Below are 26547 nucleotides of genomic sequence, written 5' to 3' on the forward strand. Positions count from 1 at the left end.
TGAAGTGCTACAAGCCACGGCTCCCCACAGACACAGTGGAGAGAGATTTATTCTGCTCATCTGGTTTTCCTGTGCACTTATGGGCTGTGTTACACTTGAATGGGTTCCCAAGGGAAACGGGGATACACTACGGCCCGACACTAAACTTCTGTGTTGGGGTATATTTATGCATTCAGTATATAGTTGGAAATTGAAGCCAGTCGTAGGCATCAATCACGAGGTAACGAACGCTGATGAGATGACAAGGAAATGTTGTAAGTAATAACTAGTGTAAGTTAGTCTAATTAGCGGTTTCACATTAACATACTGTATGTTAGATGGGATGCAGCTATTTCAGTCACAACTGGCTTAGAAAGATTAGAAGAGAAGTGCAATTACCGGATGGAAGATTAAACAAAAACATTCATCATCCAAGCCATATGTGGTGCAGCCGGCAGAGTATATTTCAAATGCTAAATATTTGAAATGAACAAAACTTAGTTTTGAACTTAACGCATATTGGCACATTCCTGGCAATCAGTTTAGCTTATTTTGTGATACCAACTCAAGTCAATCAAAAGTTGTGTTAGATGCTTATACCACCACTAAAACTAATATAATGGATCATTTAACAATCTAAACATTTAAGAAAGACAGTCGTTGCACATTCAAAACGGGGAAATGTCTACCCTATAAGAAAAATAACTTTAGCTAGCCTGACTGCTCCCAAAATGGAGTTGATCACCGGTTGCAGACAGACAGTCTTTGGCCTCTAATCCACTGACTCACACACACACACACACACACACACACACACACACACACACACACACACACACACACACACACACACACACACACACACACACAGTTACTCTCTTTCAATTGTTCCTCCATGTAGACTGTGTGAAGTCAGTGTTACTCCATCCAGCCTCTGGCACTGATGATGTACTTACTGGTGTTGATGTAGCCTTCTATGGCCTAGTACATGACCCACTGTGTGCTGCTGGGGGGTTGGAGACCTGGCAGACGACTCAGCCAGACACAGGTAGGAGGCTGTTCCCAGACAGAATAAATCTGCCACTGTGATTGGGAGGCCAAACAAAATGGTCACAGGAGCCAAGACTCAGGTATCTGAAGGAAGACTTCAGAGCCAAGATGCCAGAGAGAACCCTTACAGAGCCACATGCTCAGTACTTAAAAATAAAATACTATAATTTCCCCATTTAGTTGAGCATACAACATAGTTCAGTATTTGCATTTATTTTATAGTCTAATTTTTCAAATGAACACAACTTATTTTGAACTTAACTCAACTTGTCACATTCCTGGCAATCAGTTTAGCTGCTTTTGTGATACCAACTCAAGTCAATCTAAAGTTGTGTTAGATGCTTATTCCACCACTAAAACTAATATAATGGATCATTTAACAATCTAAAGTTGAGTTAGATGCTTATTCCACCGCTAAAACTAATATAATGGATCATTTAACAATCAAAATGTTTAACAAAGCCAGTCGTTGCACATTCAAAACAGGGGGAAATGTTTTCCCAATAAGCCAAAGGTCACTCTAGCTAGCCTGACTGCTCCCAATAGACTTGAAGTGATAACTGGTTTCAGGTATACAGTACAGACAGACAGTCAGTCTTTGGCCTCTTCTTATGAGCCACAGGGAAGATGTCCAGTGAACGGACCACTGCTGACAGTAGAAGACCTGGCAGTCTGAACTAATGCACTGACTCACACACACGCATATACACACGAGCCACACACTCACTCAGGCACACACACTCACTCACTGGCAACGAGACTGAGGGATCAATCTTTCCAGAGCATTTTGTTAGATCGCCATCCAAGAGGACTGGGAAAGGATTCTGGGAAAGGAGTATGGCTGTGGGGTGATTGGGGGGGTTGGGGATGTCATTCTGTTTAGATTTGTTTGCCGTGTGTCTGATATCTGTGTAATAGCGTCCTTTATCTTGCCATATAAAGCCCCATAGCAATTTTTGTCAGTTAATCTGACACTATTGATTAAGAGAACAGACATTTAGATCAACATCATTTAGGATTAACTCAATAAAGGAAAATGTAGTTAAGATATTGTTTGCCAAAATGGCTCAGTATTTCAGGAATGACCCATTACATTCACAGAACTAGTGGCAGCAGTCCCAAACTGAACTTGTTCTGATTCATGACCCCAATTCATAAGCGTGAACTAACCTGACAGTTACTCTCCTTTAATTGTTCCTCCATGTAGACTGTGTGAAGTCAGTGTTACTCCATCCAGCCTCTGGCACTGATGATGTACTTACTGGTGTTGATGTAGCCTTCTATGGCCTAGTACATGACCCACTGTGTGCTGCTGGGGGGTTGGAGACCTGGCAGACGACTCAGCCAGACACAGGTTTGAGGTTGATCCAGGACATAATAAAAATCAGCCACTCTGCGACTGGGAGGCCAAACAAGATGGCCGCCGTCTCCACAGGAGCCAAGATTGCCGACGTGACTCAGGTGTCTGAAGGATGACTTCAGAACCTGGCAATGATGCCAGGGAGAACTATTATAGAACCACATGCCCATATTTCCTGCTTTCTGGGGAGGTCAAAGGGAAATGTGAAGATTTAGGTGGGATTCTGTGTCGTCTGCTCAAGGTAAAAGCTGAATTTATGGTGCTGTTCATTCTAGCAGTTACATGCACACGGAGAACAGTGACAGTGAACACAATCTGCTAGAATGGTTACTTACTGTCTGAGTTATATTAGTGGGGCTAAGACTGTAATCCATTCAGCATGGCCTCAACTCAACTACGCTGGATGAATCTGCTATCAGAGAACCAGTCAGGAGAGAGGTTGTTGCTGAGAGTTACAACTCTCTTTACCCTCCAACGCAACTAGGGCCATATTCAAAATGGGATAAATGACATCAGTTTTTGACATTATTCATCATAATCTGTGGCTTTACATCTATATCATGGATCGAGAGTTATATGTCTAACACAGAGGGGTTTTTTTTTAATGGAAGCCTCTCCAACATAATCCAGGTGGAGTTGGGCATTCCCCAGGGCAGCTGTCTAGGCCCCTTACTTGTTATAATCTTTACTAATTACCTGGCACTGGCTCTGAGTAAAGCTTGTGTGTCTATGTATGCTGATGACTCAACATTCTACACATCAGCTACTACAGCAAGTGAAATCACTGCAGCATTTAACAAAGAGCTGCAGTCAGTTTATAATGGGTGGCAAGTAATAAGCTAGTCCTAAATACTTAAAAAAAAACATGGGTATTTGGGACAAATCATTCACTAAACCCTGAACTAAATCTTGTAATGAATCATGTGGAAATTGAGAAAATTGAGGAGACTAAACTGCTTGGTGTAACCCTGGATTGTAAACTGACATGGTCCAAAGATATTGATGCAGTGGTAGCTAAGATGGGGAGAGATCTATCTGTAATAAAGTGTTGCTCTGCTTCTTGGCATCGCTATCAACAAAAGTTCTACAGGCACTAGTTTTGTCACACCTGGACTACTGCCCAGTCATATAGGCAAGTGACACAAAGAGGGACATGGGCACATTACAGTTGGCCCAGAATAGAGCAGCATGCCTGGCCCTTTTTTTTTCTACTGTGTTATTGACTTGTTAATTGTTTACTCCATGTGTAACTCTGTGTTGTCTGTTCACACTGCTATGCTTTATCTTGGCCAGGTCGCAGTTGCAAATGAGAACTTGTTCTCAACTAGCCTACCTGGTTAAATAAAGGTGAAATAAAATAAAATAAAAATGTACACAGAGACATGTCAATCTCTCCCAGCTCAAAGTAGAGGAAAGATTGACTGCATCACTACTTTCCTTTGTGAGAGGTATTGACATGTTGAAAGCACCGAGCTGTATGTTCAAACGACTAGCACAGAGCTCAGACACCCATGCATACTCCACAAAACATGCCACCAGGGGTCTCTTCACAGTCCCCAAGTCCAAAACGAACTCAGGAAAACACACAGTACTACACAGAGCCATGACTACATGGAACTCTATTCCACATCAAGTAACTCATGCAAGCTGTAACAAACATAAAACTATACCTTATGGAACAATGCGGACTATGAGGAGACACACACACACACACACGCCAGAACACTCACTCTACACACATATATGTAGTGGTGTAATAATGTTACATGTACTGTTTAATTTTGTCTTCATTTGTCTGGCAGGACCTAATGGGGATCCATAATAAATACCAATACAAATATAGGCTCCAGTTATTAACATGCCCAGTCACACACACACAGTCACATTCACACTGCATGCACACATAAGCACTTGTGCACACACATAAAAATGTACACACACACACACAGTCTGGGACAAGACTACTGTAAGGGGACACCTTGGGCCAGGACAAACATTTATTTATCCCGGAGTCCTGCTGTGTGGTGGGACGCAGCACTAGCTGAAGATTGATACTGGTGTCTAGTGCAGTGCATTAAACACCCCGTCCAGGCCTCATACTGAGACGGGGGGGGCGCTGCTCTCACAGAGCTACCCTGAGATGTGAAGACTGCCCTGATTCTGTCTGACGTGGCAGGAATTTACAACGCCCAGCAGGGGAGAGACGCACAACGGCCCAGGAATGGCTAGCGGTTTATGTACATGAAAAGAACGGGCTGGGGAGCACACTACGGGGACCTGGAAAAACCTACAACTGTGTTGGATTAGACAGCAACTAACTGTCTATCAGAGAGTCGTTGTGATCTGATAGATAAAGACTAACAGTTTATATTTATGAGAAAAGGAGGCTAGCTACACTATTGGCAAAACTGTTGTAGGTAACAAAATAGTGGTGGACAAAATCGGAAAACTAATCTTCATAACAGCTATTTGGAACATACTCTGATCTGGATCTCACCAACCTAATCTTCAGTAGAATATGAAACACTACAGTAGAAACTCTTTCTAAACTTCTAAGGTCATCCATTTAATAACCTTTCCTATTCAGCAGCATGTGATTTCAGTACAATCAACACCAACTCAATACCAGCTCTGCCAATGAATTCTGATCCAGTCTGCTTATTGGAAACAAATGGGGGGGGGTGTATGTATGTATATAGCTCAGTAATCAGTCTAGATCCTGGTGCTATGGCTGTGGCTATGACTGTGACTCTGTGACAGGGGCTGGCTCAAATGGGAAGCAGGTGTGCCTATGAGGGACTGGGTTACATTTCCCAAGCCCATCGGAAACAGGGGGAACGGGAAACTGGCCAAAGAGCGGCGGCCATTTTGTGACACCGTAGCCGTGAGGCAGGAAATGTGAAATGTGGGAATGTGTCGTGTGGTGCCTGAGGGTTGTTAATGGGGCTAGGACTGGGAGAATGTCCGCCCTCCTGCCATGTTGAACCAGCACTAAGACCTGATAGGACTCGACACGGGAGCCCAGGATCAAAGAGACTTGTCTGGACTGGAGGAGAGGAAAGGTTGGAGGAGAAATGGAAGGAAAGAGCCTTTGACCTGCTACTTCCTAGGCTAGAAGTGTGTGTGTGCGCACATGTGTGTGTGCGTGAGGGGTTTGTAGATGTGTATGCCCTGAGGCAGACAGGCCTCAGACCACGGAGCTGGCCTTTAATCAGAGAGCAGACCACTGGCATGATGAAGCACAGAAACTTTCCTAGACCAGTAGAACAGAACAGGACAGAGAGAGGCTTGATGAAGGTTGAAACGTGTGTACACTAGGCTTTCCAACAAAACATTCAAACCATTAGAAGCTTAATAAAATGACTTTGTCCCTCAATATCAGTGGGTTCCTTTACCCTGATGTTCTCCTCCACCTCCATGTGTCCCAGCAGCTTTCCGTTGATGGAGAAGAAGCAGAAGTGTCCCTTGTCGTAGTAGACTACGGCGTGGCCCTCTGTAGAGGACTGGATGAGACGGGGCTGCGAGCAGCCCCCCGGGCCCTCCAGGGTCCGCAGCAGGTCCCCATTCATGGAATGGATCAGACACGGGCCCTCTGTGAGTGGAGGAACACAGAAGTTACTAACCAGGTACTGATTTCCAATGAATCACTCAAGGGTTTTCATCATAATGACATTATAACATGGTCATTTCTTCTTCTATATCCAAAGCGACTTACAGACGTGTCTACATTGACCGTATGAGGTTGTTCAGTATGAAAGTGTTCACTGTTCTGACATTCATATTGTCAGTATGACCAAGATCTAAGTCACTTTGAACCCAGTCTATAGCAAGAGGCCTCGCTTCATCCACACACATACTCACCTCTGCAGCCACTGATGACAAGTCCCAGCTCGGCACACACACTGGCGCAGGTCACCTCACAGTCATGACCCGTCAGGATGGCTCTGGGCGTCACAAACTCAGCTGGGGAAAAACACACAAACGCACGCTAGCCAATGGAAATCAGGTGTGGGGATGTTCATTTTATAGCCACTAGAGGGCGGTAAATCCACACAACCATTTTCCTATAAATCATAATGCCTCAGAATGTGATGCTTGGTATATTCAAAGTGGAAGACCCACTTTATGGTCATGCATTTCACCACACAGAAATGAAAATTCAGAAATGAATGCCAACATGTTGTCAGAGTATGTGCTCCGGCTAATGCGACGGGGCAGAGTGATTCTGATGAGCTCTCATCATGACAGTGGTTTTAGCCACTGGGTGTGGGTGGTTGTGAGAATTGGTCCTTATTTAAGAGTGGGTGGCTATGTGGTGTACTCCGACCGTCACTGGAACTAGAGCATAGTAGCTGCCATTTATTCTAGAATAATTATTCTTCATCAGAGACCCAGACCAGACACACTCCCAACTCACCCCCACCCCTCTCAGCAAACAGACAGGACTCAAGTGATACCATCTCCACTCTCTCTCTCCAACACTTGCCACTAACAGTCTCCCTCTTCCTTTAATACACTGTACTCCCCCAGAAGAACCTAACCAACTCCAGTTGCCTCCAGACAAGAGACTGGGCTCTGACACCGTCCTTTAGGAGATGAGGAGAAAGAAGTGCCAAAAAGAACAGCCCATCATTCACGTGCGTTGGGCTGAGCCATCAGAGACAAGAGCCCAAACAAGAGTTCTGCTCTGGGTTAGCTCCAACCAATCAACACCTGTCCTGCTAATACTGGTACTGCCCAGTGTTGGATATACCACAATGTTGACCACTACATCAGTCAGTGATGAAACGTGTTAAGTAAATACAGCCAACGGACAGGCACTACAGAGAAGAAAGAATCAAACCTTACCACCCCCCCCCCTCACCCTCCCTCTATCCCTTCCTGCCTCCCTCCCTCTCTCTGAGGGATGGTAAAGTCTGCCTGCCACTTTGTGGTGCTTTACAGGAGCCAGGTTGCTGCACTGATAATATTGGTGTTTAACAGGGGGTCCCACCTGACCCCTGCTCCCTTTGATGTGGGGTGAGAGGTCAGAGGTCATAGTAAAGCTGCTAAAGCACTGTACCACAGTCAGTCCCACACTGCAGTTCATTAGGAGGTCACTATCAGACAGAGGGCGTCTCAACGCCACGTCTCGCACGGTGCCCTGGGTCTTCTCAAACAGAGGAGAGGACGGGGTCAAGTTCAACTACAGCAGGAGACAGACCGACAGACAGCGCTTCAAGAAGGAAGTCATAGAAATGGAAAAGCTAGAATGGACATGGTTGTTAAATACCAAATTGTTTTACATGGGAGCCACCTATAGAATATGCTGTTACTTTGCTGAGCCTTGAGGATTGGAACAGCACGTTCTGAGGAGTGATGTTGGAGAGAACATACCTAGGAGATAGCTGACTATGTTCACCATTGATGTTGTAGAGAACATACCTAGGAGATAGCTGACTATGTTCACCATTGATGTTATAGAGAACATACCTAGGAGATAGCTGACTATGTTCACTAGCCCTTTTCCCACTATATAGCCATTGTGCAAACCAACGAGCGTTGGTATAAATTTGAGTATTTTGACTGCACATTTAACAACACACATTTAACAACAACTTCACGCCGCAATTGAATTAGACTTTGGTTAAGTTTAACTCAATATACATAAATGACTGACTCACTTGACATACAAGCAAAACAATTTACAGTAGTATTACAGCATATTAAGTGCTACCAACAACACCAATAGTAAACATTCTAAAATAACATGTATAAAACTGTCATTAACATAAAAGTCTCAATATTCCATCATATAAAACATCTACTTGCAAACAAATGTGCTGAGCAAAAAAACACACTCTCTGAACCATTAATATACCTGCATGTGTCTGCTGGAGTAAAAACACACTCTCTGAACCAATAATATACCTGCATGTGTCTGCTGGAGTAAAAACACACTCTCTGAACCATTAATATACCTGCATGTGTCTGCTGGAGTAAAAACACACTCTCTGAAACATGAATATACCTGCATGTGTCTGCTGGAGTAAAAACACACTCTCTGAAACATTAATATACCTGCATGTGTCTGCTGGAGTAAAAACACACTCTCTGAAACATTAATATACCTGCATGTGTCTGCTGGAGTAAAAACACACTCTCTGAAACATTAATATACCTGCATGTGTCTGCTGGAGTAAAAACACAGTCTCTGAACCATTAATATACCTGCATGTGTCTGCTGGAGTAAAAACACACTCTCTGAAACATTAATATACCTGCATGTGTCTGCTGGAGTAAAAACACACTCTCTGAACCATTAATATACCTGCATGTGTCTGCTGGAGTAAAAACACACTCTCTGAACCATTAATATACCTGCATGTGTCTGCTGGAGTAAAAACACACTCTCTGAACCATTAATATACCTAGTTGTTGCATGTGTCTGCTGGAGTAAAAACACACTCTCTGAACCATTAATATACCTAGTTGTTGCATGTCTCTGCTGGAGTAAAAACACACTCTCTGAACCATTAATATACCTAGTTGTTGATGTGTCTGCTGGAGTAAAAACACACTCTCTGAAACATTAATATACCTGCATGTGTCTGCTGGAGTAAAAACACACTCTCTGAACCATTAATATACCTTCATTTGTCTGAAGGAGCAAAAACACACTCTGAACCATTAATATACCTAGTTGTTGCATGTGTCTACTGGAGTAAAAACACACTCTCTGAAACATTAATATACCTGCATGTGTCTGCTGGAGTAAAAACACACTCTCTGAAACATTAATATACCTGCATGTGTCTGCTGGAGTAAAAACACACTCTCTGAACCATTAATATACCTGCATGTGTCTGAAGGAGTAAAAACACACTCTCTGAACCATTAATATACATTAATTTGTCTGAAGGAGCAAAAACACACTCTCTGAAACATTAATATACCTGCATGTGTCTACTGGAGTAAAAACACACTCTCTGAAACATTAATATACCTGCATGTGTCTGCTGGAGTAAAAACACACTCTCTGAAACATTAATACAGTGGGGCAAAAAAATATTTAGTCAGCCACCAATTGTACAAGTTCTCCCACTTAAAAAGATGAGAGAGGCCTGTAATTTTCATCATAGGTACACTTCAACTATGACAGACAAAATGAGAAAAAAAATCCAGAAAATCACATTGTAGGATTTTTAATGAATTTATTTGCAAATTATGGTGGAAAATAAGTATTTGGTCACCTACAAACAAGCAAGATTTCTGTCTCTCACAGACCTGTAACATCATCTTTAAGAGGCTCCTCTGTCCTCCACTCGTTACCTGTATTAATGGCACCTGTTTGAACTTGTTATCAGTATAAAAGACACCTGTCCACAACCTCAAACAGTCACACTCCAAACTCCACTATGGCCAAGACCAAAGAGCTGTCAAAGGACACCAGAAACAAAATTGTAGACCTGCATCAGGCTGGGAAGACTGAATCTGCAATAGGTAAGCAGCTTGGTTTGAAGAAATCAACTGTGGGAGCAATTATTAGGAAATGGAAAACATACAAGACCACTGATAATCTCCCTCGATCTGGGGCTCCACGCAAGATCTCACCCCATGGGGTCAAAATGATCACAAGAACGGTGAGCAAAAATCCCAGAACCACACGGGGGGGACCTAGTGAATGACCTGCAGAGAGCTGGGACCAAAGTAACAAAGCCTACCATCAGTAACACACTACACCGCCAGGGACTCAAATCCTGCAGTGCCAGACGTGTCCCCCTGCTTCAGGCAGTACATGTCCAGGCCCGTCTGAAGTTTGCTAGAGAGCATTTGGATGATTCCGAAGAAGATTGGGAGAATGTCATATGGTCAGATGAAACCAAAATATTACTTTTTGGTAAAAACTCAACTCGTCGTATTTGGAGGACAAAGAATGCTGAGTTGCATCCAAAGAACACCATACCTACTGTGAAGCATTGGGGTGGAAAAATCATGCTTTGGGGCTGTTTTTCTGTAAAGGGACCAGGACGACTGATCCGTGTAAAGGAAAGAATGAATGGGGCCATGTATCATGAGATTTTGAGTGAAAACCTCATTCCATCAGCAAGGGCATTGAAGATGAAACGTGGCTGGGTCTTTCAGCATGACAATGATCCCAAACACACCGCCCGGGCAAAGAAGGAGTGGCTTCGTAAGAAGCATTTCAAGGTCCTGGAGTGGCCTAGCCAGTCTCCAGATCTCAACCCCATAGAAAATCTTTGGAGGGAGTTGAAAGTCTGCGTTGCCCAGCAACAGCCCCAAAACATCACTGCTCTAGAGGAGATCTGTATGGAGGAATGGGCCAAAATACCAGCAACAGTGTGTGAAAACCTTGTGAAGACTTACAGAAAACGTTTGACCTCTGTCATTGCCAACAAAGGGTATAAAACAAAGTATTGAGATAAACTTTTGTTATTGACCAAATACTTATTTTCCACCATAATTTGCAAATAAATTCATTAAAAATCCTACAATGTGATTTTCTGGAGAAAAAGAAAACACTTATTTTGTCTGTCATAGTTGAAGTGTACCTATGATGAAAATTACAGGCCTCTCTCATCTTTTTAAGTGGGAGAACTTGCACAATTGGTGGCTGACTAAATACTTTTTGCCACACTGTATACCTGCATATGTCTGCTGGAGTAAAAACACACTCTCTGAAACATTAATATACCTAGTTGTTGCATGTGTCTGCTGGAGTAAAAACACACTCTCTGAAACATTAATATACCTAGTTGTTGATGTGTCTGCTGGAGTAAAAACACACTCTCTGAACCATTAATATACCTAGTTGTTGATGTGTCTGCTGGAGTAAAAACACACTCTCTGAACCATTAATATACCTGCATGTGTCTGCTGGAGTAAAAACACACTCTCTGAACCATTAATATACCTGCATGTGTCTTCTGGAGTAAAAACACACTCTCTGAAACATTAATATACCTAGTTGTTGCATGTGTCTTCTGGAGTAAAAACACACTCTCTGAAACATTAATATACCTGCATGTGTCTGCTGGAGTAAAAACACACTCTCTGAACCATTAATATACCTGCATGTGTCTGCTGGAGTAAAAACACACTCTCTGAAACATTAATATACCTAGTTGTTGCATGTGTCTACTGGAGTAAAAACACACTCTCTGAAACATTAATATACCTGCATGTGTCTGCTGGAGTAAAAACACACTCTCTGAAACATTAATATACCTGCATGTGTCTGCTGGAGTAAAAACACACTCTCTGAAACATTAATATACCTGCATGTGTCTACTGGAGTAAAAACACACTCTCTGAACCATTAATATACCTGCATGTGTCTGCTGGAGTAAAAACACACTCTCTGAAACATTAATATACCTGCATGTGTCTACTGGAGTAAAAACATACTCTCTGAAACATTAATATACCTGCATGTGTCTGCTGGAGTAAAAACACACTCTCTGAACCATTAATATACCTAGTTGTTGCATGTGTCTGCTGGAGTAAAAACACACTCTCTGAACCATTAATATACCTAGTTGTTGCATGTGTCTGCTGGAGTAAAAACACACTCTCTGAACCATTAATATACCTAGTTGTTGATGTGTCTGCTGGAGTAAAATCTTTCTGGAGTAAAAACACAAGTGTGTAAATCTATCATTAGTGCAGACTCCTCCGATACACTAACTGCCTTCAGCTTGGTGGGTAGTAACCCTAAACACGGTAAAGGCAGAACGTTCTGTACCTCCACTGACCTCCCCTGTAAAGTAAAACGGCTCCTGGTATGATGGACAACCCCTTTAAGTTAATTTCAGTGAAGTATTTTAACGGCTTTTAAAGGCCCAGGCAGGCACCCTGACGACTTTCCAACTACGTTCCACCATGCTGACACTGTGGCCACACCAGACCAACAGGTCATGATCTCTCCATGTATAGATTTCATTAAGTTAACTGTCAAACACCCTAAACGTCAGAAACTCTGATTTATGCCCTACAACGGCGAGGATTAAAGCGTGATGTCGGATTTTGCCCGTGGAAGATCAATAAAACTGATATATTGATGTATCGTTTAACCTTTTGAGCTGCTCACCACCATTTGGTTTGCATTAGGCAGACATCTGATTACAATATAATACATAAAACCAACACTGCTAACGTACGTGTGTGTGTAGACTGAAAAGAGTATCACTTACCTGGGGAAAGAGAAATGTGTGAGTGTGTGTACTGAGAAGGGTATCATTTACCTGGGGAAAGAGAAATGTGTGTGCGTGTGTACTGAGAAGGGTATCATTTACCTGGGGAAAGATGTGTGTGTGTACTAGGAAGGGTATCATTTGCCTGGGGAAAGATGTGTGTGTGTACTGGGAAGGGTATCATTTGCCTGGGGAAAGATATTTTGAATTCAGGCTGTAAAAAAACAAAATCTTGATTTTGTGTGTGTGTGTGTGTGTGTGTGTGTGTGTGTGTGTGTGTGTGTGTGTGTGTGTGTGTACTGAGAAGGTTATCATTTACCTGGGCAAAGATAAATGTGTGTGTGTTTGTGTACTGAGAAGGGTATCATTTACCTAGGTGTGTGTGTGTGTGTGTGTAATGTTTAGAGAGAAAAAATATATATAAAAATATATTTCAGCTGTGGTTCACTGAATGATTATCTATAGGCTACTTCCTAAATGTATCTTTATTAAAACGTAATGGTTTAAATTGTGGGGGGACCCATAAACCTGTGTGTTCTACCGTTGAGCCACCAGAGGTCAGTATAGTCTGCAGAATCCCATCCCACTGTGCATGCCCTCTACTGCTCTTCACTCACTCACAGAGAAGAGCGTACGGATCAGGCACTGATTGTGTAGATTGTGGGTGTGTGTGTGTGTGTGTGTGTGTTCGTTCGTGCCCTATGGTTAGCAGACCCTAGAGCAATGGAGCATCATATTGTGGTGGTGGGCCGGACTGATTAAAGTACTGCTGCTAAGACTCACTGCTGCACCATGCAGAATCTGGCAGGCTGGAGAATAACAGATGCACACACACTCAGAGACCGAGACAGAGACCGGCAGAGAAAGACAGAGACACACTTGATTCACACAAACTACCCTGTACACAACGCAGGCTGGCTCAGGCCGAAGAATAACAGATGCACATATACAGATACAGAGCCTTCAGAAATGTATTTACACTGCTTGACTTTTTCCACATTTTGTTGAGTTACAGATTGAATAAAATGTTTTATCAAATTTTAACAAATGTGTCACAGGTCAACACACAATATCCCATGATGTCAAAGTGGAATTATGTTTATAAACATTTTTACAAATAAAAAGCTGAAATGTCTTGAGTCAATAAGTATTCAAGCCCTATTGTTATGGCAAGCCTAAATTAGTTCAGTAGTAGAAATGCTTAAAAAGTCACAATAAGTTGCATGGACTTAGTGTTTAACATGATTTTTAAATGACTACATTATCTCTGTTCCCCACACATACAATATCTGTAAGGTCCCCCAGTCGAGCAGTATATTTCAAACACAGATTCAACCACAAAGACCAGGAAGGTTTTCCAATGCCTCGCAAATAAGGGCACCTACTATTGGTAGATAAATTAAAAATACATTGAATATCCATTCGAGCATGGTGAAGTTACACTTGTGTATCAATACACCCAGTCACTACAAAGATACAGGTGTCCTTCCTAACTCAGATGCCAGAGAGGAAGGAAACAGCTCAGGGATTTCACCATGAGGCCAATGGTGACTTTAAAACAGTTACAGAGTTTAATAGCTGTGATAGGAGAAAACTGAGGATGGATCAACAACATTGTAGTTACTCCACACTAATTTACCTAATTGACAGAGGGAAAATAAGGATGCCTGTACAGAATACAAATTCTCCAAAATATCCATCCTGTTTGCAACAAGTCACTAAGGTAATACTGCAAAAAATGTGACAAAGCAATTAACTTGTCCTGAATACAAAGGTTGTGTTGTATTGGATTTGCCCCAAACATATTACTGAGTACCACTCTCCATATTTTCCAGCATATTAGTGGCTGCATCATGTTATGGGTATGCTTGTAATCGTTAAGGACTGGGGAGTTTTTCAGGATAAAAAATAAACGTAATGGAGCTAAGCACAGGCAAAATCCTAGAGAAAAACCTGGTTGTCTGCTTTCCACCAGACACTGGGAGATGAATTCACCTTTCAGCAGGACAACAACCTAAAACACAAGTCCAAATATACACTGGAGTTGCTTACCAAGACGACATTGAATGTTCTTGAGTGGCCGAGATACAGTTTTGACTTATATCTACTTGAAAATCTATGGCAAGACCTGAAAATGGTTGTCTAGCAATGATCAACAACCAACTTGACAAGAGCTTGAAGAATTTAGAAAATAATAAATGGGCAAGTGTTGTACAATCCAGGTGTGGAAAGCTCTTAGAGACGTACGCAGAAAGACAGCTTCTACAAAGTATTGACTCAGGGGTGTGAATACTTATGTAAATGAAATATTTCTGTATTTCATTTTCAATAACTTTGGTAACATTTCTAAAAACGTGTTTTCTATTTGTCATTTTGGGGTATTGAGTGTAGATGGGCAAGAGAAGAATAGATCTATTTAAACAATTTCTAATTCAGGCTGTAACACAACAAAAGGTGGAATAAGTCAATGGGTATGAATACTTTCTGAAGGCCCTGTACACACACTTTATACAAACACACACGCTAGATTCACTACTCGACTGTACACCATGCAAACTGGCACTGCCGGAGGCAGGAGAAGAACAACGTATATATCGACACAGATACCCTAGACCTATACCAACTGCCCCATTCAATCAAATCTGCCAAACTTAAAGTCATGCGTAGCCAATGTGGAATTGGGGATTCATAAGGAACACACATCATTTAATGTATGTAGAATGTAATCATCTTTTCTTGTTTGATCTATTTGGTAAAAATTAACACAGCCCACAGTATGCATGTTTTAATAATGAAATGTACATTTCTACTGATTGTCCTCAGAGTGATGCAATCATCCATGTGTGAAGTAATAACCTCATATGGTAATATATTATACATCTAATTATTTATATAATTTAGAATTAACCGAATATGCGGCCCAATGGTAATTTACACCTCGGAAACAAGGAATACCTCGACTGCTAAATCACCAAATAGCAGCCAAATCTGTAAAATAGCAGCCAAAATCTGTAAAATAGCAGCCAAAATCTATGAAATAGGATCCAAAATCTGTAACATAGCAGCCAAAATCTGTAAAATAGCAGCCAAATCTGATCTGTAAAATAGCAGCCAAAATCTGTAAAATAGCAGCCAAATCTGTAAAATAGCAGCCAAATCTGTAACATAGCAGCCAAAATCTGTAAAATAGCAGCCAAAATCTGTAAAGTAGCAGCCAGATCTGTAAAGTAGCAGCCAGATCTGTAAAGTAGCAGCCAAAATCTGTAAAATAGCAGCCAAAATCTGTAAAATAGCAGCCAAAATCTGTAAAATAGCAGCCAAATCTGTAAAATAGCAGCCAAATCTGTAAATAGCAGCCAAATCTGTAAAATAGCAGCCAAAATCTGTAAATAGCAGCCAAAATCTGTAAAATAGCAGCCAAAATCTGTAAAATAGCAGCCAAAATCTGTAAAATAGCAGCCAAAATCTATGAAATAGGATCCAAATCTGTAACATAGCAGCCAAAATCTGTAAACTAGCAGCCAAAATCGGTAAAATATTAGCCAAAATCTGTAATATAGCAGGCAAAATCTGTAAAATAGCAGGCGAAATCTGTAAAATAGCAGGCAAAATCTGTAAAAAAGCAGGCAAAATCTGTAAAATAGCAGCCAAAATCTAGGAAATAGGAGCCAAATCTGTAACATAGCAGCCAAATCTGTAAAATAGCAGCAAAATCTGTAAAATAGCAGCCAAAATCTGTAAATAGCAGCCAAATCTGTAAAATAGCAGCTAAAATCTGTAAAATAGCAGCCAAAATCTGTAAAATAGCAGCCAAATCTGTAAAATAGCAGCCAAATCTGTAAAATAGCAGCCAAATCTGTAAAATAGCAGCCAAAATCTGTAAAATAGCAGCCAAAATCTATAAAATAGTAGCCAAAATCTGTAAAATAGCAGCAAAATCTGTAAAATAGCAGCCAAATCTGTAAAATAGCAGCCAAAATCAAAAGTCTGTATTTTGTAACTTAAGCAACATGCCCACCTTCCCGGAGCCATGTACCACACTTTTGGTTCATTTTAGTTTTGGAAACACGTCTTGGTAAATTCCACTCGTGGTGGGAAAGACTGCGACATCCACCTCCAAAACACCAGATGAGGTCAGTGACACGCTGTCATCTAACATTCCGTGTTCCAGATCAACAACCGATGCGTCTTATTAACCAAATCACAATTTGTCATAAATTGCAGTCCATTTGTAGCAGAGCACTTAACGGGATGTAAGGGTCTCTAAGCCAGCCAAATTAGTACCATGGAGGCAGTGACTCTCACTGCTCTGTGCTGTGTTAGGTCCTTTGATCATCACGGTCCGTGTCATATGTCATGGTAAGAGTAAGGGCTGTAAGGGGCGGCCCCCAACGGTAACGTTTTGCACTTCTCATGACTGCTCGAACCCCGCACCAGATGGAAGGTGGTGGGCTTTCATGTGACCAGCGACCCCCACGTCACATTTACCGTCTCTAAGTGGTCCTCAGACTCTCTCTCACACACACACACACACACACACACACACACTATAGAGAGAGAGCCCATTTCTTGACCACAGTCAGTTCCCTAAAATCCAATCTGTGTATAGGAGACGTCGTGTGGTCAGATGAAACTAGTTGTTACTTAACAGACTGGGGCCGTAAATACAGTCAGACCTGTCTCTGAGAGAGAGGGTTCTGGGCTACAGTGTGGTACTTTACACAGGCAGCCCTATTCTGACTGTTTTCCCAATTATTGGCAAAAGAGCTGATCTGATTGGTCAAAAGACCAATTAGTAAGAGAAAAAAAAAATCTGAATTGGGCTGCCTGTGTAAACGCAGACTCACTCTTCATGTTACTGTAGGATTTCCCCCCCTAGCATAAGGACTCACTTCCGGGGTTCTCTCCGATGCTGCTGTGTTTTCCGTTCCAGTACCAGAGCAGTAACGTGGCGTCTCTGGAGCCTGATAGGACGTAGCAGTCCCCTCCGATGTACGACTCAGACCTGGCCAGACACGTCACCACGTCACGGTGACCAAACACTATCTGGGTCAGCTTCCCTGGAAACACACACACCATATGAGCCACAGCCCTGATTTTTATTCTAGTTGTGAAATATTAAAATACAGTAGCAATTTATTTTACTGTCTTGATGTACTGTATTTGGCACTTGACATGCAAGCTACACAATTTACAGTAGTATTACAGCAACACTAATGGCAAACATTCTAAAATAACATGTATAAAACTGTCATTAACATAAATGTCTCAATATTCCATCATATAAAACATCTACTTGCAAACAAATGTGCTGAGCAAAAAAACACACTCTCTGAACCATTAATATACCTGCATGTGTCTGCTGGAGTAAAAACACACTCTCTGAAACATTAATATACCTGCATGTGCCTGCTGTCTTAACTACTGTACACCTTCCAGATGAGCTCACAGCCTCACACTGATGTTCAAAGGAGTGTAAATATTTTCTCTTGGTGTTTGTGTGTGCACGTGTGTAATTGCTGTCAGATTGCAGGCCCATAGTAACAGCACCACGGCTGTCTAACAGGCCGTACCCTCGTCATACTGTGACCTCTACAGTCAGTCAGTGAATATTTATCTAGTATTGCAGACACACTTCACTATTCTGTAACCCAGGGTGCATTTCTGTCTGGGTGTCAGCTTCACTGTCAGTTTCATAATGACCTTTTATCTGGATAAAGAGAGGGATAATTGTGTGTGTGTCCACGTGCGCAGTCTGGCTCAGCTTCTTACAGACACAGTTAACCAAGACATCATAGCTATGTAATATTAAAAATGTCTGACAGTTCATATATACACTAGAAAATAATTATAGATTCCTAATTATGGATTCATTTCTGCACAGTGCAGGAACTATGCCAAATCTAAGACTTCATTCTAAGTGGGTATGTGGGTAACGTGACGTGGGTGTTACAGGTTTTAAGTATCTAAAAAAATCTCAAATTGATTGTGAAGCTCAACAAAGTCACTTGTAGATGATTTGAACATGAGGCGAAACAATGCTAATATCAGTCCCATGGATGAATGGTATTTGTGGCACAAATGCTAAAACATAAGTATGGAATGGTGTTATACCTTGTCCATAGACTGCTTTCAGGGTAAGGACACCAATATGTAATTTGGGCAAACTATCCCTTTAAATACACCCCCACCCACTTCAATTTCAGATTACATTCAATCAACAGGGCACTATGAGTAAGGTGGGGAGGGAGGAGAGTGCCGCTGTTTCCAAATCATGTGTTGTAAATGTATCAAATCAATCCTATTCTTTAACCTGGGGGGCTACGGGGAGCAGGACAGCAGCTGTTGAACGCGTGTAAGATTAAAACCGTGTTTGTGTTCCGGTCGCACACCCCTGAGACAGACACACAATGGTCTCTCTCCCCCCCCTTTACAGGAGATGGAGGGATAGAGAGCCTCTGCCTTTCAAAATTGAATCACAGGCCTTTTGTAGATCTCCAGTGGTTCTGAATGGGGTTGTAGATGAGAGCTGGGGGATAGAGATGGAGCCGGGATATATAGAGACGGAGCTGGGATATATAGAATATATAGAGATGTAGCCGGGATATATAGAGACGGAGCCGGGATATATAGAGACGGAGCCGGGATACATAGAGACTGAGCCAGGATATATAGAGACGGAGCTGGGATATATAGAATATATAAAGATGTAGCCGGGATATATAGAGACGGAGCTGGGATATATAGAATATATAGAGATGTAGCCGGGATATATAGAGACGGAGCCGGGATATATAGAGACGGAGCCGGGATATATAGAGACGGAGCCGGGATAATAGGGACTGAGCCGGGATATATAGAGACGGAGCTGGGATATATAGAGACGGAGCCGGGATATATAGAGACGGAGCCGGGATATATAGAGACGGAGCCGGGATACATAGAGACGGAGCCGGGATACATAGAGACGGAGCCGGGATATATAGAGACGGAGCCGGGATATATAGAGACGGAGCCGGGATACATAGAGACGGAGCCGGGATACATAGAGACGGAGCCGGGATACATAGAGACGGAGCCGGGATATATAGGATACATAGAGACGGAGCCGGGATATATAGAGACGGAGCCGGGATACATAGAGACGGAGCCGGGATACATAGAGACTGAGCCGGGATATATAGAGACGGAGCCGGGATATATAGAGACGGAGCCGGGATACATAGAGACGGAGCTGGGATATATAGAGACGGAGCTGGGATATATAGAGATGGAGCCGGGATATATAGAGATGGAGCCGGGATATATAGAGACGGAGCCGGGATATATAGAGACGGAGCCGGGACACATAGAGACGGAGCCGGGATACATAGAGACGGAGCCGGGATATATAGAATATATAGAGACGGAGCCGGGATATATAGAATACATAGAGACGGAGCCGGGATATATAGAATATATAGAGACGGAGCTGGGATACATAGAGACGGAGCCGGGATATATAGAGACGGAGCCGGGATATATAGAATACATAGAGACGGAGCCGGGATATATAGAATATATAGAGACGGAGCCGGAGATAGCCGGATATATAACATAGAGACGGAGCCGGGATATATAGAATATATAGAGACGGAGCTGGGATATATAGAATATATAGAGACGGAGCTGGGATATATAGAATATATAGAGACGGAGCTGGGATATATAGAATATACAGAGACGGAGCCGGGATATATAGAATATATAGAGACGGAGCCGGGATATATAGAATATATAGAGACGGAGCCGGGATATATAGAGACGGAGCCGGGATATATAGAATACATAGAAGAGACGGAGCCGGGATATATAGAATATATAGAGACGGAGCCGGGATATATAGAGACGGAGCCGGGATACATAGAGACGGAGCCGGGATATATAGAATACATAGAGACGGAGCCGGGATACATAGAGACTGAGCCGGGATATATAGAGACGGAGCTGGGATACATAGAGACGGAGCCGGGATATATAGAGACGGAGCCGGGATATATAGAGACGGAGCCGGGATATATAGAGACGGAGCCGGGATATATAGAGACGGAGCCGGGATATATAGAGACGGAGCCGGGATATATAGAGACGGAGCCGGGATACATAGAGACTATATAGAGACGGAGCCGGGATATATAGAGACGGAGCCGGGATATATAGAGACGGAGCCGGGATACATAGAGACGGAGAGGGATATATAGAGACGGGCCGATACATAGAGACTGAGCCGGGATATACAGAGACGGAGCCGGGATATATAGAGACGGGAGCTGGGATATATAGAGACGGAGCCGGGATATATAGAGACGGAGCCGGGATATATAGAGACTGGAGCCGGGATATATAGAGACGGAGCCGGGATATATAGAGACGGAGCCGGGATATATAGAGACGGAGCCGGGATATATAGAGATGGAGCCGGGATATATAGAGATGGAGCCGGGATATATAGAGATGGAGCCGGGATATATAGAGACGGAGCCGGGATATATAGAGACGGAGCCGGGACGGAGCCGGGATATAGAGACGGAGCCGGGATATATAGAGACGGAGCCGGGATATATAGAGACGGAGCCGGGATATATAGAGACGGAGCCGGGATATATAGAGACGGAGCCGGGATATATAGAGACGGAGCCGGGATACATAGAGACTGAGCCGGGATATATAGAGACGGAGCCGGGATATATAGAGACGGAGCCGGGATACATAGAGACGGAGCCGGGATACATAGAGACTGAGCCGGGATATACAGAGACGGAGCCGGGATATATAGAGACGGAGCCGGGATACATAGAGACTGAGCCGGGATACATAGAGACTGAGCCGGGATATATAGAGACGGAGCCGGGATATATAGAGACGGAGCCGGGATATATAGAGACGGAGCCGGGATATATAGAGATGGAGCCGGGATATATAGAGATGGAGCCGGGATATATAGAGATGGAGCCGGGATATATAGAGACGGAGACGGGATATATAGAGACGGAGCCGGGATATATAGAGATGGAGCCGGGATATATAGAGATGGAGCCGGGATATACAGAGACGGAGCCGGGATATATAGAGACGGAGCCGGGATACATAGAGACGGAGCCGGGATATATAGAGACGGAGCCGGGATACATAGAGACGTAGCCGGGATATATAGAGACGTAGCCGGGATATATAGAGACGTAGCCGGGATATATAGATATATATAGCTACGCCTCTAGCCGGGGGACAGAGGGCTATGGGGCTATACCTACACCTACTATAAAGGCTGTACCTGGGTCAGTACAGTAAACATGGCTCTAATGGGGCTATACCTACACCTACTATAAAGGATGTACCTGGGTCAGTACAGTAAACAGGGCTCTAATGGGGCTATACCTACACCTACTATAAAGGTTGTACCTGGGTCAGTACAGTAAACAGGGCTCTAATGGGGCTATACCTACACCTACTATAAAGGATGTACCTGGGTCAGTACAGTAAACAGGGCTCTAATGGGGCTATACCTACAACTACTATAAAGGCTGTACCTGGGTCAGTACAGTAAACATGGCTCTAATGGGGCTATATCTACACCTACTATAAAGGCTGTACCTGGGTCAGTACAGTAAACAGGGCTCTAATGGGGCTATACCAACACCTACTATAAAGGCTGTACCTGGGTCAGTACAGTAAACAGGGCTCTAATGGGGCTATACCTACACCTACTATAAAGGCTGTACCTGATGGATTAGGTGTCTTGTGGAAGGGCCGATGATTAGGGGCTGTGAAATGAATGGTGAAGTTAATAGGACACTGAATGACGCTCTAGAATAAGGGCTGTAATCGGGTCAGGTGAGAATACAGGCCTCTGATGGAACTATATTTGAAAGGCTGTACCTGGGTCAGTTGACTACAGAGCACTCAGAAGGGGTGTATTGCTACATCTGCATTGCTTGCTTTTTGGAGTTTTAGGCTGGATTTCTGTATAGGCACTTTATAACATCTGCTGATGTAAAAAGGGCTTTATAAATACATTTGATTTGGGGTAGAGCAAAATACAAAAGGCTGTTCCTGAGTCAGTGAAGCACACAGGGCTCAGATGGAGCTGTGTAGTAAAGGCTGAATCAGTTGAGAACACGGGGCTCTGATGGGGTGAAGGAGCGAATAATGAGACTCTGAAGTTGCTCTAGATTCTAGAATAAGTACTGATTCTGAGTCAGTGATATATACACAGTCCTCATATGGATCTATGTTGTAAGGGCTGTACTTTGAGTCAGAGAAGATAATAAGAATCTGTAGGGGCAATAAGTATAAAGACTGTGCCTGGGTCAGATTACTATATCGAAGTCTTAATGAACAGATACATAAGGGCAGTACCAGAGTCAGTGGAGTGAATAGGACTCTGAAGTCACTCTACAATAAAGGTTGTACCTTGGTCAGTTGCCTATATAGAACTCGATAGAGCAAATTTGTAAAGGCTGTACCTGAGTCAGTGGAATAGACGCGGAAGCTCTTGTCCCAGAAGCCACAGAGCAGGATGAAGCGGTTGTCTGCGGTGATGATGAAACACTGAGAGTGGATGTGAATGCTCTGGTCCAACAGGTCTGTGATCTGACGACGGTGGGTCCCCACGTTACTGGCTGGAGAGGGGAAGGATAGGAGGAGGGAGGTGGAAGGATGAGAGGGGAGGAGAAGGAGGGAGAGAGGGAGGGAGGAAGGGAGAAGGAGGGGGAAAGAGATGGGGAGAGGGATAGAGAGGGGTAGGGAGAGAGGGAGGGGGATGGGGAGGGGACAGGGGGAGGTGAGGAAGAGGGAGAGAAATACATACTGAGATGTTGCACAGTAATTCATTAAGTAAAACATGTAAGTCTGAGGAAAAACGTATTGTATAAAATCTGACTGTTTTCCTTTACGATATCGCCGCGTTAATCATTTTCACAAAGACATCAGACCATTACTGGAGCTACCAACTACGACATTTGTCACGCATGGCGTTTACGCACGTTCGTCGCCACGGCAGCAGAACCATTTTGATTTGTGAGGGAATACATAAAACATCTAGGACGTGGCGTTTACAAGGGTTTCACATTTTCCACTGGGCCTAAGAGTTTGAGTAACGATGAGCGTGCATATTCTCTCTCCCCCCAGAAGGAGAAGAGACTTCCAATAGCTAAGAAGAGGAGAGGAGCCACGCATAGTCAGGACAACATAAATTAAATCCACTTTGGCCCCTTATCGCTGGGTTGGAGGTTTGTGAGTGAGTGAGTGAGTGAGAGAGTGAGGACAAAAGAAATAACAGACTAAAACAAAGGCAGGGCCATGTCTGTTTTGGACTGATGCATTTCCTTGGCCTTGCAGACGTAGCCATCTCTCATGAAGTGCTTTGTAGTGGGTAGATATTAAGATATGCTGCGACAGTTTCCCGGACAAAGATTATGTCGAATCCTAAATCATGATCAGAATTATCCATTAAAAATATTTTTTAGTCCTGGACTAGACTTAATCTGTGTCCAGGGAACAAACAGGCACATTAGGTTCTAGACTTCTGTAACTTAATCCTCCCTTTCTCTCAGGCTCTCTTTCTCGCTCTTCTGCTCTAACTCAAGATGAACAGGTGAGGGTCCGGCCCAGGCATCCCTGACAGAGACCAGCACGCCATGTCTGACGACTACTTCAACCAATTATCAACATTTCCCCCCGCCCGCCCCGCCAGCCAAATACAATTTACTGTGTTTAAACTGAAGCTCCTTGTGGAATGTGAGAAGTATAAATACATAAATGACACGTTAAGAAAATATCCCCTCACCACACGCATGATACATGTGATGTGGAGCGTGTGGGCTGGTGCTGAAAAATGACAAAACAGAGCTGAGCAGAAATCGGTATTTTTGGACACCGATTTGGCCTTTTTTTCTTTATTTAACTAGGCAAGTGAGTTAAGAACACTTTCTTATTTTCAGGGGCAGAACGACAGATTTTTACCTTGTCAGCTCGGGGATTCAATCTTGCAACCTTACAGTTAACTAGTCCAACACTCTAACCACCTGCCTCTCATTGCACTCCACGAGGAGCCTGCCTGTTAAGCGAATGCAGTAAGCCAAGGTAAGTTGCTAGCTAGCATTAAACGTATGTTTTGCCAGCAGCTCTTCACAGCATTGAGCTGTTTATGACTTGAAGCCTATCAACTCCCGAGATGAGGCTGGTGTAACCGATGTGAAATGGCTAGCTAGTTAGCGGGGTGCGTGCTAATAGCGTTTCAAACGTCACTCGCTCTGAGACTTGGAGTAGTTGTTCCCCTTGCTCTGCATGGGTAACGCTGCTTCGAGGGTGGCTGTTGTCGATGCGTTCCTGGTCCGAGCCCAGGTAGGAGCGAGGAGAGGGACGGAAGCTATACTGTTACACTGGCAATACTAAAGTGCCTATAAGAACATCCAATAGTCAAAGGTATATGGAATACAAATGGTATAAAGAGAAATAGTCCTATAAATAATATATTAACTACAACCTAAAACCTCTTACCTTGGAATATTGAAGTCTCATGTTAAAAAGGAACCACCAGCTTTTATATGTTCTCATGTTCTGAGCAAGGAACTGAAACGTTTCTTACATAGCGCATATTGCACTTTTACTTTCTCTAACACTTTGTTTTTGCATTATTTAAACCAAATTGAACATGTTTCATTATTTATTTGAGGATAAATAGATTTTTATTAATGTATTATATTAAGTTAAAATAAGTGTTCATTCAGTATTGTTGTAATTGTCATTATTACAAATAAATAAAAAAGATTGGCCGATTAATTGGTTTTCAGCTTTTTTTGGTCCTCCAATAACCGGTATCGGCGTTGAAAAATCATAATCGGTCGACCTCTAGTACGTAGCTACCTCAATTACCTCGTACCCCTGCATATCAACTGGTACTGGTACCCTGTGTATAGAGCCAAGTTACTGTTACTCATTGTGTATTTATTATTATGGGTTTTATTTTTCTATTATATCTCTATTTTATTTCTCCCTGCATTGTTGGGAATGACGCGTAAGTAAGCACTTCACTGTTAGTCTAGACCTGTTGTTTACAAAGCAAATACAATTTGATTTGATATGACACACACACAGTATATAAAAAGGAGGGTCATAAAAGGGGAGAAATGGATCTGGATGGAGACGAGCTGCTGGGAATGACATTTTAACTAGACAACCGTTAGAGGAAACGTGTGTTTGGACGAGAGAGAGAACAAGACAGAGAGTGAAGAAAAGGAGAGAGAACGAGACAGAGAGTGTGAAGAAAAGGAGAGAGAACGAGACAGAGAGTGAAGAAAAGGAGAGAGAACGAGACAAAGAGTGAAGAAAAGGAGAGAGAACGAGACAGAGAGTGTGAAGAAAAGGAGAGAGAACGAGACAGAGAGTGAAGAAAAGGAGAGAGAACGAGACAGAGTGTGAAGAAAAGGAGAGAGAACGAGACAGAGAGTGAAGAAAAGGAGAGAGAACGAGACAGAGTGAAGAAAAGGAGAGAGAACGAGACAGAGAGAAGAAAAGGAGAGAGAACGAGACAGAGAGTGAAGAAAAGGAGAGAGAACGAGACAGAGAGTGAAGAAAAGGAGAGAGAACGAGACAGAGAGTGAAGAAAAGGAGAGAGAACGAGACAGAGAGTGAAGAAAAGGAGAGAGAACGAGACAGAGTGAAGAAAAGGAGAGAGAACGAGACAGAGTGAAGAAAAGGAGAGAGAACAAGACAGAGAGTGAAGAAAAGGAGAGAGAACGAGACAGAGAGTGAAGAAAAGGAGAGAGAACGAGACAGAGAGTGAAGAAAAGGAGAGAGAACGAGACAGAGAGTGAAGAAAAGGAGAGAGAACGAGACAGAGTGAAGAAAAGGAGAGAGAACGAGACAGAGTGAAGAAAAGGAGAGAGAACGAGACAGAGTGTGAAGAAAAGGAGAGAGACATCACTA

The 26547-nt window shown here is 43.0% G+C and overlaps 1 protein-coding gene and 1 long non-coding RNA gene across 5 annotated transcripts in view; both read right to left on the bottom strand.

The window, feature by feature from the left end:
* Positions 1 to 26547, bottom strand: part of LOC112237328 (lipopolysaccharide-responsive and beige-like anchor protein) — a 338807-nt gene that overhangs the window by 3434 nt on the left and 308826 nt on the right. For 3 of the 4 annotated variants that reach the window (XM_042329672.1, XM_042329673.1, XM_042329670.1), the window contains 4 exons: positions 23085 to 23240; positions 17475 to 17642; positions 6251 to 6352; positions 5785 to 5981 (listed from right to left, as the gene is read on the bottom strand). In XM_042329672.1, the coding sequence (XP_042185606.1) occupies positions 5785 to 5981; positions 6251 to 6352; positions 17475 to 17642; positions 23085 to 23240 (623 nt within the window). Of the gene's footprint in view, positions 1 to 5784; positions 5982 to 6250; positions 6353 to 17474; positions 17643 to 22266; positions 22383 to 23084; positions 23241 to 26547 lie in introns of those variants that run through there. The other variant, XM_042329674.1, reaches the window with a different exon arrangement.
* Positions 7287 to 12875, bottom strand: LOC121847705. Its single transcript, XR_006084514.1, has 3 exons — positions 11818 to 12875; positions 11254 to 11510; positions 7287 to 9224 (listed from the first exon to the last, which is right to left on the bottom strand). It is a non-coding gene; the product is annotated as an uncharacterized LOC121847705 (long non-coding RNA).

Source organism: Oncorhynchus tshawytscha, linkage group LG11, assembly GCF_018296145.1.
Source record: "Oncorhynchus tshawytscha isolate Ot180627B linkage group LG11, Otsh_v2.0, whole genome shotgun sequence".
Classification (NCBI taxonomy): Eukaryota; Metazoa; Chordata; class Actinopteri; order Salmoniformes; family Salmonidae; genus Oncorhynchus; species Oncorhynchus tshawytscha.